Source organism: Pogoniulus pusillus, chromosome 23, assembly GCF_015220805.1.
Source record: "Pogoniulus pusillus isolate bPogPus1 chromosome 23, bPogPus1.pri, whole genome shotgun sequence".
Taxonomy (NCBI): Eukaryota; Metazoa; Chordata; class Aves; order Piciformes; family Lybiidae; genus Pogoniulus; species Pogoniulus pusillus.
This window is the reverse complement of record NC_087286.1, coordinates 20,537,265-20,550,001: the sequence shown is the minus strand read 5'-3', so window position 1 is coordinate 20,550,001 and position 12,737 is coordinate 20,537,265. Positions and strand designations below refer to the sequence as shown.

General features: G+C 47.7%; 3 protein-coding genes across 14 annotated transcripts in view; 1 reads left to right on the top strand and 2 right to left on the bottom strand.

Moving 5' to 3' along the window:
• Positions 1–4,554, bottom strand: part of KMT2C (lysine methyltransferase 2C) — a 193,635-nt gene extending 189,081 nt beyond the window's left edge. For 11 of the 12 annotated variants that reach the window (XM_064162840.1, XM_064162835.1, XM_064162841.1 and 8 more), the window contains exon 1: positions 4,193–4,368. In XM_064162840.1, coding sequence (XP_064018910.1) covers positions 4,193–4,368 — 176 coding nt within the window. Of the gene's footprint in view, positions 1–4,192; positions 4,370–4,474 lie in introns of those variants that run through there. The other variant, XM_064162834.1, reaches the window with a different exon arrangement.
• Positions 4,374–5,945, bottom strand: LOC135185781 (uncharacterized). The gene is made up of 3 exons (XM_064162917.1): positions 5,584–5,945; positions 5,289–5,442; positions 4,374–5,009 (listed from the first exon to the last, which is right to left on the bottom strand). Exons 1-3 carry the CDS (start codon positions 5,943–5,945, stop codon positions 4,374–4,376), a joined length of 1,152 nt encoding a protein of 383 aa, XP_064018987.1.
• The window catches only part of ACTR3B (actin related protein 3B), a 101,540-nt gene continuing 93,243 nt past the window's right edge, over positions 4,441–12,737 (top strand). The window contains exon 1 of the mRNA XM_064162858.1: positions 4,441–4,533. The gene's annotated coding sequence lies outside the window, so the exon portion shown is untranslated. The remainder of the gene's footprint in view (positions 4,534–12,737) is intronic.

Below are 12,737 nucleotides of genomic sequence, written 5' to 3'. Positions count from 1 at the left end.
GACGGGTGCTGACAGTAAACTGTACAATAATCTTAGATGCTGTCTCACAAAGTAACTGTTCTCACGATCGCGATCAACGAGACTTCTGCTACTAAAGTTTTGCTGAGATACATCTGTGCTCCTTACAACCCATATAGATTAAGAAAGCTTTAGTACTTAAAAGAGATTACCAAAATGTTTGCTGCACCTGTACAATACTATTCTGGAACATTTTCATGAGTACCCAGCTGCTCATTCAACGACAATGTAGCTAAGACAGAACCAACACTCTTCCTCTGAACCTTCCTTTCAATCACTTTCCTGTTCCTCAGGTTCATTGCCTAATGGAGTTCAGGTACCATCCAAGTACAGGACTTAGCTTTCCAAGATTTCAGGCCATATGATGACATGGTCCCTAATTATTTCCATTTTTCCTATATAATACCAGCAAGATTTCTTTTCAAACCACATACCTGAAGTTTCTTTCTTTGGATCTCCCACAATTGAACTTTATTCTCTCACTCTTTTTTTTTTTTTTAATGCAATCTCATCACCTTTTAAATTCATTTGGAAGGAATACTACAAAAATACTTCCTTCTTCACTGCTTTAATTATAGTTCTGCATTATCCCATCTTCCTGATGAACCATATCATGAACAACTTGCTCTCAATTTCAAGGCTCTGCATGGCCTATTCTATCTCTACCTCTTAAAGGTGACCCACTGCTCTATACAGATACCCAGCTGTCAAAATGCAAGCAAGAAAACACAAATGTTTGTCTAGCACTTCAGGCAGGAAACAAGCTGTCTGTGAAAATCCTCGGGGTGACAATGTTACCCTTCTTTAAATATATCCTCCAAGTCTGATGCCTGTGAATCATTCACCGATGCTGAGATAGCCGGAGTACTTGAACTTGTTCTTTTGCTCACAGCATTCTCACAGCTCCCTTGTGCTTTCCCAATACATTTCTTACACTTATATGCTGTCTTATCTTTACATTTAAATTAAGAAAGTGTTTGTGCAGAAGCAATCTCTGCTTATGCATTTGTACTGTGTGTAGTATAATGGTGCCCTGGCCTCTAGGCACAATTACAATATAAATAATAAAACCAAAGTGTTCACCTTAGATGAAGCCTCCTGACAATGCTATTTCTGAAGCTACATCCTTCAAACAATGAGAAAAAGCTGTCCTAGCATCATGCTTTACCACAGGCAACTCTCCAGGTTACCGATGCCACTGAATGCTGGTTCATCACCTATAGGAAAGCTCAACCATTCCTTATACATGTCTGTGCCCACAGTACCACTGGAATTTTTGACTGATAACCAGGTAAAATTCAAGATGACAGAGACCTACTGAAAAACCTTGCAGTCCCTTAGCATAGGTCTACTTCCGGAAAGAGCTGAGATCCTTCGCACCTCACAGAAGCAGACTTGAGGCAGTTTTCCATCTGTCTGCTTAAACTCATCAAATTTGCTTAAAAACATGGTTTTCAAGAAGGTAAAATGCCAACCTACAGCATTCACCAATATGGCATTGCTCCTCAATGGAGGCATCCCCAGCTAAGGACTTATTCTATTTGGCTTTGGTGGTTTAATGCAGGACTCTTCGTTTTATTGTTACTTAGACTGCACTTAGACTGAACATTCAGTGGAACATTTTCTATAATGGGATAAAGCAGTTGAACAATTTGACTGGCTAATAGTGATTTAGACATGTGATTACAGTACAGAAAATGGTCTGACATATGCTCTTTTATCTGGTTTACATGAGGCACATTAATCCAACTGGAAAGTACAGAACTGAAAAGGAAGATAGGACCAAGCAGTCATAAAGAAACAAACAAACAAAAAAAAATTACTTATTTTATTTCTGCATTTGCTAATTTTGTCAATAGAAAAACTTAGGGAAAAAAGTATTTTCTCCCCCAGATGAATGCAACTAAAAAAGATCAGTCTATACTGCTCGGTGGAAGTTAGGATACAAGTCAGGATACAGCTATTTTCAATAAAATCCCAGTTTTAAAAGTATTTATTAGTTATGCCACAGCACCTTTACCTACATTAAAAGCTTTCCATGGAGATGCAGAAAGACACTTAGCATCACACCAGACAGGAACAATCATAGTGTGAAGAAAAAGACTGTTGACTGCTTTCAATGTTTGTCTCAGCTAATTTCATTGTCAGCTCTTACACAAGCACTTGCCATGTCAGCATAAGTATATATTTTTACAGAAAAACTAATTTCTTCCTAAAACTAGTCAACAATACCTATATGACACCAAAAACCTAACTGAAAAAAGGGGAAATGCCTCTTTAGCACCCATTTTTCATCAAGAGTGTACACAACTTCAAACTGGTCCACCAGACACATCAATTTTCACAAATAACACTATCGTGGGGTTTGTACAGACATTTCAGTTGTATCTGCATTTTTCTTCCTAAACCTTCCTTTAAAACAAAGCATTCAGAGGTTTCTTTCACAAGGTATGGAGAAATAAATCCAAAGTATGTAAAATTAAGCATAAAGCAGATAAGCCAAAGAACTTTACAGTGTGTATTTGCCAACTACTTTCAGCTATCATTATATGAAAATTTGTATGGAGCTAATACATAAAATAATTAAGAGAGGAAGCTGCAAACGATGCATCTCCATCAAAACCAGGGGTGAACATTAATCTCCTTGAAGGGAAACTTTCAGCAATGACAACAAGAAAATATTGCCTATGCCCCAAACTAGTAACAGCTCTCTCCTGTGATACTTATGTAACAAGTATCTGTAAAAACAAACTAAAATAGAGGAAAGCAGCGTCTTTGCCTAGACTTAGCTGCAGCCCAGCAGCTCGATAGTGTTTTGGACTTCGGCTGTGACATTATGGTTGGCCTCGATGATCTTAAAGGTCTTTCCAACCTCAATGATTCTGATTCAGAAGCTGACGGTGAGATCTGCAGTGTGCGCTGAGCAAAGCGCCAGCGCTCACCTGGCTGAACACTTCGAGGGGCGTCAAACCGAAAGCGTCCCCCACAACAAAGGGAAACAAACTCCGAGACCCCTCGGCTCCAACAGCCCGCACGGCGCAGTGGGTGTTTTGCCAGCAACCATTGCTCTTCTCCGAACGCGCCGGGCCAGCTCTGCCCCACTCCCGCTGCCGCCAGGTATGCCAGGGCAGGATCCACCCCACTCAAACACAGCCCGCCGGGCGCGCGGCCAGCACACGGCAGCGGCGCTTCCACCGCGGCGGACGCCAGGCCCCTCCGCGCCCAGCCTGGCACCTCACCGCCTATCCGCGCCGGGCAGCCATGCTCGGCGGGCAGGCGCCCCTTGGCACGATGGGCTCCCCGCGTCCGCGCGGCCGCAGAAACGGCTCCACAGAGACGGGATACGACAGCACCGCGCCGCGGACCTCGGGGCCAGCGAACGTCCGCGCCCCCGGCGGGGCGAGGCCGCGGTGAAGGGAAATCTGCCAGAAGCGAGAAGAGGCATCCCCTGCCCCATCCACCAACCTCCGCTCCCTTCCCCCCCCCGCCTTGTGTTTGTTGTGCTTCGGCCTCGTCCCACCGGCGCGTCCCTCCATGAGAGGCTGCCGCCTGACAGCTGCCCCAGCGCCGCCGGCCCCGTTCCCCACCTCCGAGGCACGGCCGGGCAGTCGGCGGAGAAAAGTGCTGCCTCAACTTTGCGTGTGCGCCTCCGCACCCGCCTGTGTTGGGTGGGGGTGGGGGAGTTCTCCTCGCCACCCGCCGAGAACTGTCTTTTCTTTCCCAAAAAGAGGAGGGGGGATTAAAAAGGGAAAGCGACGAGGAGCTACCATCAAGCACAGGGAGTAACTGCCAGACGACGCTGAAGGCAACCGAGCGTCCTGGAGAAGAGACACGGAAAGGAAAAAGGGGAAGGTGCAACGGCAAGGAAAAAAAAAAGGAGGAAGAGGGTGAAGGGGGAAGAGCTAAAGAGAAACTCTGAAGGAAGAGAATAAATTAATAGGGACAGTAAAAGAAAAGTGGAAAAGGGAGAGCAGGCGGAGGAAGACAAAGGTGAAAAAGGAGGAGGAGGGGAAAGTGCAAAGGGGAGAGAAGAAGAAAGAAGGGCCCTTCTCAAAATGGCATTAGGCAAGAAGGAGGGGGCGACGAGCAGCGAGTCTCCGCTGACAGCTCAGCCTGCGCCTGGCCGCCTGCCCCCTGCCCCTCTCTGCCTCGCACACACAAACGCTGAACTTACTTCTTTCTGGCTCTCTGGAAAGGGGAAGCGCCATCTTTGCGAGGCCGGCCCCTAGGTCTTTTGTCTGTGGCTGCTGCTGCTGCTGCTGCTGGGGGGGGAGCTCCAGGCTCGGGGGGCTGCTGCTGCTGAGGCGGCTCCACCACCGCCACCACCAGACTCTTGTCCTCCGTTGACATCCTAGTCAGCAGGACGAGAGAGACACATGGATGATGATGATGAGGATGAAGATGGTGATGGGGATCCCGATGCTCCTCCTGCTCCCGCGGCTCCTCTCCTCCTCACCTCCGCCTCCTCCACCTCCGCCTCGCATTGCTGGCCTCAGCCGCCGCCGACCAGCACAGGTAGCAGGGGGAGCAGCATGGGGAGAACAGGAAGAGGGGAACGGGGGGGCGAAGAGAAAGAGCGCAGAGGAAGGAAGGGTCTCACACACAATAACACCCCCTCCCCGGCTCAGCGGGGTCTGTCGGGGCTGGGAGAGGTGGCGGACGAGGTGAAGAGAGCGAGCAAGAGGCGGCTGATCCCGCCGCTGGGCGCCCCCCCCTCTCAGAGGCCCCGGGAGCTGGCGGCGGCTCTGACTCCTGCGCTGCCCGGCTGCGGCGGCCGCCGCTTCATTGTACACTGGCCCTGCGCCCTCCCCCCGCGCAGAGCCCCCGGGGGCGGAGGAGGAGCAGGCGGCGGCGGTGGCGGAGGCGGCAGGGGCCGGGGCCGAGGCTGAGCGGAGGAAGTTTTGACAGCTCCAGCTGTTGTGTGTGTCGAGGGTTGAGTCCGGCCAGGCTCCGCGTCCCCTTCCCAGCCGGGCCGGGAGCAGGAAGTTTAACTTTGGGGAAAGAAGGAGGAGGAAGGGTAAAAAAGGGGGAGGAGGAAGAGGGAGGAGGTTCCCTTCCCCCTCCCCGCGGGGTGGAGAAGGGATCCCGGCGCTGCCCTGGTGTGTAACCTCCCCCCCCGCCTCCCTTCCCCCCCAGCCAGTGCGACACATAGACACAGAACCCGCCCGCCACCCTCCCTCCCCCTGCCGCGGCCCCACACTGCGCCTGCCCGGCCCGCCCGCCCACCGCCCGTCCCACGGCGCAGACACCCATCCGCCGCCGACACTGACCTCACGGGTTGGCTGCCGCGGCGGGCTGCGAGGAAAGCGCGGAGCGGGGAAGCAAAAGGACGGGACGGGGTGCCACGGGCCGTTCCGCGCAGCCACCCCGCACCGCGCCCCACGGGAGCCGGCAGTCCGTGCGCTCCCCCACCCTCTCCCCGCCCTTGTTTTTTATTTATTTTCCCCACGGCCTCGGAGTAGGGGGGGGGGGGGAGGAAAAAAAAAAAAAAAGCTGTGTTCGGATGAAAGTGGCCGCTTCGCATCGGGTGCCCCCCACCCGCGCTTGGGCTGAGCTTTCTAGCACGGCGGCTTCGGGGCCAGCGCATGATGACCGGCCCGGTAGCGCTGGCTATTCCTGGGGAGCCGGCGCACAGCTAGCAGTAGCCTGGAGGCGAAGAGCCTCTTTCTCCCCCCCATCGCTCGGAGCGGGGAAGAGAAAGGCAGCGAGCGGCGGGGAGCCGCGGCCGCTCCCGGGTAGGGGAGGGTATGGAGTTTAGCGCTGTGTGCGAGGGAGACAAAGTCTGGGGTGCGTGGCTGCTTTCCAGCAGCTCCGGCTGGAACAGCTGCGGCCGCTCGGGGCGACGGGGGGCCCTCCCCCGGGCAGGGGCCTAGCTGGCTGCCTGCCCGCCCGGCTGCGCCGCGGCTCGGGGCGGGGTTAAGCCTCATTACACGGGATTTAACGTGTCCTGGAGGCCAGCAGGGACTCCGGCTCTGATGGGAGGGGACGCGGGGGACGCTATGGTCTCGCAGCCAGGGAGAAGTCCGGTTGACGGGGCGAGGAAGTGGGCCGCGCCCCCTGACTTTTCTCCTGGGCCGGCGCTGCGCCGTCGCCCGAGCCGGGAGCAACCGCAGCAGCGGAGCAGACCAGTGGAAGGGGCGCAAACCGCGCCCCTGCCCGGCCGAGGTCCCCCGCTGCCGCGCCTCCATCCTGGGCGCAGCCCTGAGGGCAAGCCCCTGAGGCCAAGCCCCTGAGGCGGCCTCCCCACTGCCCGCCTCTCCCTCCCTCCCTCTCTGTCTGCTTTCTTGTCTTCCTGCCTGCCTGCCTGCCTGCCTGCCTGCTGCGGCGCAGCTTCGCGAGGCCCCAGGCTCCGGCGCCTCTCCATCAAGCTGCCCGAAGCTGGAGCAGTGTGCACGGAGGGAGTATTGCAGTGCGCGGATGCTGAATCACGCCACGGGTCGTATGGATAGTAGAGAAGCGAGCCCCACTGCCCTGCAGCGTGTAGAGATTACTCATGTTTGGGAGCGCATGTTGGAAGTTCTCCGGACTTAGGAGAAATCCTGGGTAGATGTGCCTGCAAGTCTCCTATACGTACAGAAACATCTCGAGGGCCCTGCACGAAGTGTTTCTTCTTTGTCATTTAGGTTTCTCTTCTGTGTTTGATTCCCAGTTGATTACATGGCCTGGAGTAGCACACAGGTACATCAAGGAAGGAAGGGAAGGAGGAGCTAATGTTAGTCGCCTGCCTTTTTTTTTTCTGTAAAAATAAACAGAACATTCCACACTTTCCCCCTTCATTTAGCACCTTCAAAAATACTAAACGGGAATACAACGCTGTAACAAATAGGACTTTTGCTGGCCTGTTTTTCTTGAAACCATTCCTAACAAAAAGCCTTTGTTAGCTAATTTTCTTGGTTTGCCAGCAATTAAATTGGACCTTTGTAACATTTTCATATCTATATGTGGAGAAAGAAGTTAAATATTTTTCTCTTATCGGTACACACACACACATAGGTACATAAAATACATATAAAGCCATCCCTTTCACTTAGCCATGCAAGGCCACCAACTGAATTGTGGGCTTCTTAGCCCTGTCAGTGAGAGTGTACTCATTTCTGCCAAATTAGAATATATGTCTTGAGCTAAACAGTTGTATTATCAAGTCTGGAAATTATATCAGTATACAGCTCATGACTTCGTATCTGAACTTAATCTGTCCACATGTCAAACAAAGAAGAAAGTGCCTTTGGATTTTGTGAATTGGACAAGTTAGCAGAATTTAACGTTTAATGCTATTCAGGCTGAGGCTTGGGTGGAGTAGAAAGAAAAAAACAGGGAAGGCGGGGGAAGTAAAAGGCCACGGTCTCTACACAGTGGGATCGCTGGTGTGGCATTTGCTGGAGTTGCCAGGTTGCCATCTGGTCTGCTAAAAAAAATGGCCATCCTCTGAAACACTGACTGTGCATGTGTGGCTCTGCTGCGCATGCACCATGGTCCGGGTGAGCCTAGGATGTGTCAGAGCTACTATGCATGTGCAAATTGATTTGAGCTGAGACACGTGAGCAGGCTGTGGGCTCAGATTAACTGCTAGGTGTGTGGGGAATAACTGTCACATCCCACAACAGAAATACGTTCAGTGAAATTGCCGGATTCACTTGGCCGTGCTTGGTTCATCCACTCCTTCCATGTAAACCTTGTTTAATACCTTTAGATCACCTGTGTCTGAGCGTTGGCCTTTGTCTCTTAGGCAAAAGCTGATGTGTGTTTTTTACTTTCATCTCTTTTTTCCCCCTATTAACTATATTTACATATAGGTATCACAACAGAAAACCTGAGTGGAGGCAGGACCAAGTTAGTTTTGTGGTGGCGTGGTCTAGGACAAGAGCATGTTAAGGGACTTATGCCTGCCTACATTACTGTACCTTATCTTGTTATCTGTCTGAACAAAGCTTAGGCAGATGTGTCCCGTGAACTGCTGCAGCTACTGCTGTGGCAAAGGTGTGAAGAGCAGTGTAGGACTGAGAGAGACTTAGAAGGAAGAACCCAAAGCAGAGGTGGAATTGTAGTCAACTATATTTGCTAGCATTATTTAGCACTCAGAGAAGTCAGGAGGACAAGCTAGAAGAAACTGTGTCACCAAACATAAATCCAGGATAGGAGTGCTTTGTTGATTCAGGATGTTTGAACAGCTCTGTCAGGAACATTTTTACATTTATATCTGGCCCATGCTAGCCACCTATTATGAATTATGCCTGTCTGTGAAACATTTTTACAGTAAAGATGTAATATTAGATGAACAGGTCCTCTGCTTTACAGAATGTTCAAATCTTCCAGTTCAATGTAAACTAACTCAGGTGAGCTGACACACCTGTTTTTTTTTAAGCTGTCAAGGATAGGCAGCTGTGAAAGTTTCAGCTAGATTTTTACATACTAACCTTCTTTAACATACCCAGTTCTGTGCTTGTTTCTGAAATATAAGGGAGACCCTTGCAGAACTGACTATACAAGGCATGCTAATGATCTTAACTTCACATTTTATGTTGTCCCAATGCATTTAATGACAGAGTGATAGATTTGTAACAGAACAAGTTGATAACAGTGCACTGCCTTAAATCATAGAATCATAGAGTGGTTTAGGTTGGAAGGGACCTCAGATCATACAGTTCCAAATCCCCCACCATAGGCAGGGACATCTCCCACTAGAACAGGTTGCTTAAGGCCTCCTCCAACCCGGCCTTGAATACCTCCAGGGAGGGAGCAGCCACAACCTCCCTGAGCAACCTGTGCCAGTGTCCTGTCCTCAGCTAGCTGAGGAAAATGATCCTGTTACAGAAACAATTAAAGGAAAATGACAACTGGTATTTAAATACTATTGTGCTATTATACAACTAAAGTGGTGCATGTAACAGAAATAATGAGAAAATTATTCCAGACTCTGTGGAGAATGAGATCCAGATACTTTCTTTTTTGTGACATTACTTCAGAGCTCCGCTCGTTTAATGATCATTCTCCACTCTATGTAAAACAAAAAGTTTAATTTTTGCTCCCTTTGCACATATGGTTCCAATTGCAGAAAAGACACCCAGTTATCATAAAGACTTCATTTAAGATAAGTCAGCAACATGTTGACATTTTAAATGTTCAATATATTGAACTCCTTTGTCTTAACAACTGCTAAATTGAGAATTGACTGTAGTGAACATCTGCTAACTTCAGTATGCTGCTCTGAAAACCGAGGAGATTCTTGGTGCTGGTGCATATCTCTTTTGGCTGTCCTTGCTGCAGGAAAATGGTGCAGTGAGCAGTTGAGAGTAGTAATCTCATCCACTGTCCATGGTAGATTTTCACATCTACATGCATATTCACTCAAGTAGTTTGGAAGTATCTGAATAACTGCTTTGGGGTTTTTTGTTGTTGTTGTTGTTGTTTTCAGTACTAAACCCCCCTCCCCTCTAAGATAATATAAAAGAGCTCTAGACAATGCCTAAGTCAAGTGGCAAAATCAGGATTGCATCATACAGATATGTGACTTCTAGTTTGTTTGTACTAAACTTAGCTGTACTGAAAAAAAAAATTAGCATGTGCTAATTGTCATATGCTAGTGATGCATTGTAGAACTCTAGTTTTAGACTTGAAATGTTTGTTTCTTCTTTCATCAGTTTTGCTTGCTTGTCATCTTGTAGATGTCTCACTTTAGGCAACAACACAGCCTGGATAGTGGACATGACATACCCTTGAGTGGTGCTGACTTTAGCAGCAGTTCAAGGAGATGCTTTTTGCTGTAGATGATGGAGGATAATCTTCATTTCTTGTCCTGAGCAGCATTCCCAGAGAGATGAAGAATTCTAGCTAGCATGTGCTCTGGAGCACCAAACAGCCAGCATGGAGGTCCAGGCTCCTTGAAGTCCACTAAACTCTCTTTGAAGGCGGTATAGTTTACACTGTGAAAACAAACCATTTCATTCTAGTTCTAATTTTCTCACCTGCTCTCCACCATGAAATACTTTGAGTTACATTCTGCAGCAGCTACTCCCCAGCCAAACTAATCCAGAGTTTGTATGAACATGGCCTAGTACAGTCTAGGCTCCCCATCCCCTGCCTGCTTTAACTTGATTAGTTTAATATGTGTTAAAGTCAGCCTTGCCCATGCGGTGATACGTTTGCTAACCTCACACCTTTACACCTTAGTCTCACCAAAGCCTAAGGCCTTTTCATCATATTAAGCTCCTTAGACTAGGCTAATGTGACTGAGAAACACACCTTTTTTATCCATTAAGATGAGGCCAAAAATGCTAAGATGCAAGCCCCTAGGGCTTGTCTATATATCAAGTTATTACACGTGGAGGCTTTTATCTTCATAAGAAAGTGTTCTTTTTGTGTACGCCAGAGTGTGAATTTGAAAGCAGTGGTTATACTATAACCCTCACACAGACTACTTTGTTCTGGCATCTGGCTTTTTTGTCAGATTAACTTCTTTAATTCACTTACATGAAATAAAAGGTACTCATATTGCTGTGAGTTGGTCCACATGAGGAATTACACTTGCCTGACACTGGTAATATTATTAATGATACCTTCCTATGTGGAGAAGCTTTGTTAGGAGTTGTTAATTTTGTACATGTTTGCACTTAATAAGAGCGTCACTTGTTTACGTTTCAGTCTTCCTGTTTTGACAAGTGGTAGCTGATGCACTGCACTGAAAATCATTATTCCATACCAAGACCATGATCCTGAGGATGCTAAATTAGGCAGATAAGTAGCTAAATGCATGAATAGTTCCACTGAAGACAGCTAGCTCCTGAATAAAGTTTGTTCTGTGTTAAAGCATTTGCAGAAATGCTCAAGATCTTCCTAAACTAGCAACTTATAGAAATTGTTCTTGTAAGAAACAATGGAGTGTGTTGTTTGATGTTGTATTTTGTTAGTGTCCATGTGAAGTCACATAAAGCATCCAGGAGTTACAAATTTTAGTTTCATTCTTGGTGACTTGCTAGTCTGTGGCAATTCCTCTCATGCTTATGCCTTTACGAAACTGTGATTTTATAAACACTAGTATTTTAGTTTTGACATGTTTGTGGTGATGATCAGTGGAAAGCAATCTTTTAGGAGATGTTATTATCATTATTTGTATGATTTTTTTTTTTTTTTACTCTACAAAGGATGCTAATAGTTTGGGTAAAATACAATCAGTATTTGAATGCAGTGCATGCTAAATGCTGGCCTCATTGTGGATATATGCAAGCCAGGAAAAAAAATGCACAGCCAGCAGCAAGCACAGAGGGCCATAGCTGGCCACCCTCTGTGTTCTTCTGGGGAAAGACAATAGACTGGTGTGAAGTTAGGACTTTATCATGCAGCAAGTTAAAGAAATGCTTGCTGTTTGCAGGAGTGGTGCATTACACTCAGAGTACTTAACAGAAGCAATACAAACCTAGCCATGAAATGGGAAAGAATTTGTTTGTGTGCTTTCAATTGTATTTGTTTGTTTGTTTGTTTTGAGTAAGACTATGTTTTTGTTCTGCATTTTGTGCAGCACTTAGTGCACAGGGGTCCTGGCTCTTTTCTGTGAGATCTTGGGTCCTATGATAACAGGGATTTTGCTACAATTAGTAGAAATAGCCGTGTCATATATTGAGAGCTTTGTGAGGAAATAACGTCCCAGATGAGATGCTCTCACTGTAATGAAGTTTCAGTGTGGGAGAGGCAGGTGCCCTGGGTTGTGGTCAGGTATACATGGAGAGCCCGATCCTATTTGCAGCTGTTTACTTCAAGAGAACTACATGTCTGAGTAAGAAGGGCAGAATTCAGCCTTTGGGTTTTTAAGTTAATTGCAGAAAATTAATGGGACATGTCACCTACATGTGGTCCAGCCAGAATCCAGCCCTTTACTTCTTTAGTATTTAATGTTTTAAACCAATTAGCTACAAACTCATATGGAAAGAATAGTAAAGCCTGCACAGTCTATACCAAGATTTTAAATTACATAAGTAATAAAACCTATGCATGTTTTCTGGTTGAGAACAATGCTGTATTTCAGCCTTAGGCAAAATTTTTCTCCAAGTCATAGCCCCTCAACAAAAACACTTTTTAATGAAAGTCCTGGCACTACCTTAATTACAGTGCAGCAAACATTACCAACATAATCCCATTTCATCCTTAGGCAAGGAGAACGTCCCTGGGGGCCTGGCTACCTTTCTTTGCAAGTGACCAGTTTTGCAGAAATGGCCTTTTCCCCAGTGCATTTTCTTATTTAACCTCTAACACATTTCCTGGGGGAAGATGCATGGGGAGCTGCTAGTGCTCATCTCCCCACGCTCCTTTCAGACCTCCAGGCACACTCTGCAGCCCTGGATATGAAGGATCAAACAGCACCCGGGAGTGCCCAACCGGCAGGCAGCTCTTTGGCATCCCCATAGCCCCTCTGCCTGTCTTCCATGGGAGCCTAACAGGAGCCAAAAGTTCAGGTTCAGCTCCTTTGTACTACATGAGTTTCACCCTGATTCTTTCCAGCAGCCTCCAAGCTGGCTGCTTTGTGTGTGCCAGTGCCCAGAGACAATCTCCTTTTTTGCTGGCCTGCCACACTTGGGAAAAGTCTTTTCTTTGGATCTATTAAAGCAGGGGGGAGCAGCTCTCCCGGTGGCAGTTCTAATCCAGGTGGGAGAGGATAGAGCTGTTTGAAAGAGCAGGCTGTGGGCATGCTTGAGCAGCCTGCAGTGTGTCCCGCAGTAATGCATTCATTT

Coding starts and splice junctions, on each gene's coding strand:
- LOC135185781 (XM_064162917.1), bottom strand. CDS start 5,945: ATGAGGCTTAACCCCGCCCCGAGCCGCGGCGCAGCCGGGCGGGCAGGC. Junction 5,443..5,583: donor GCGCTGGCCCCGAAGCCGCC/GTGCTAGAAAGC, acceptor ATAAAAAACAAG/GGCGGGGAGAGGGTGGGGGA. Junction 5,010..5,288: donor CGCGGCAGCCAACCCGTGAG/GTCAGTGTCGGC, acceptor CTTTCCCCAAAG/TTAAACTTCCTGCTCCCGGC.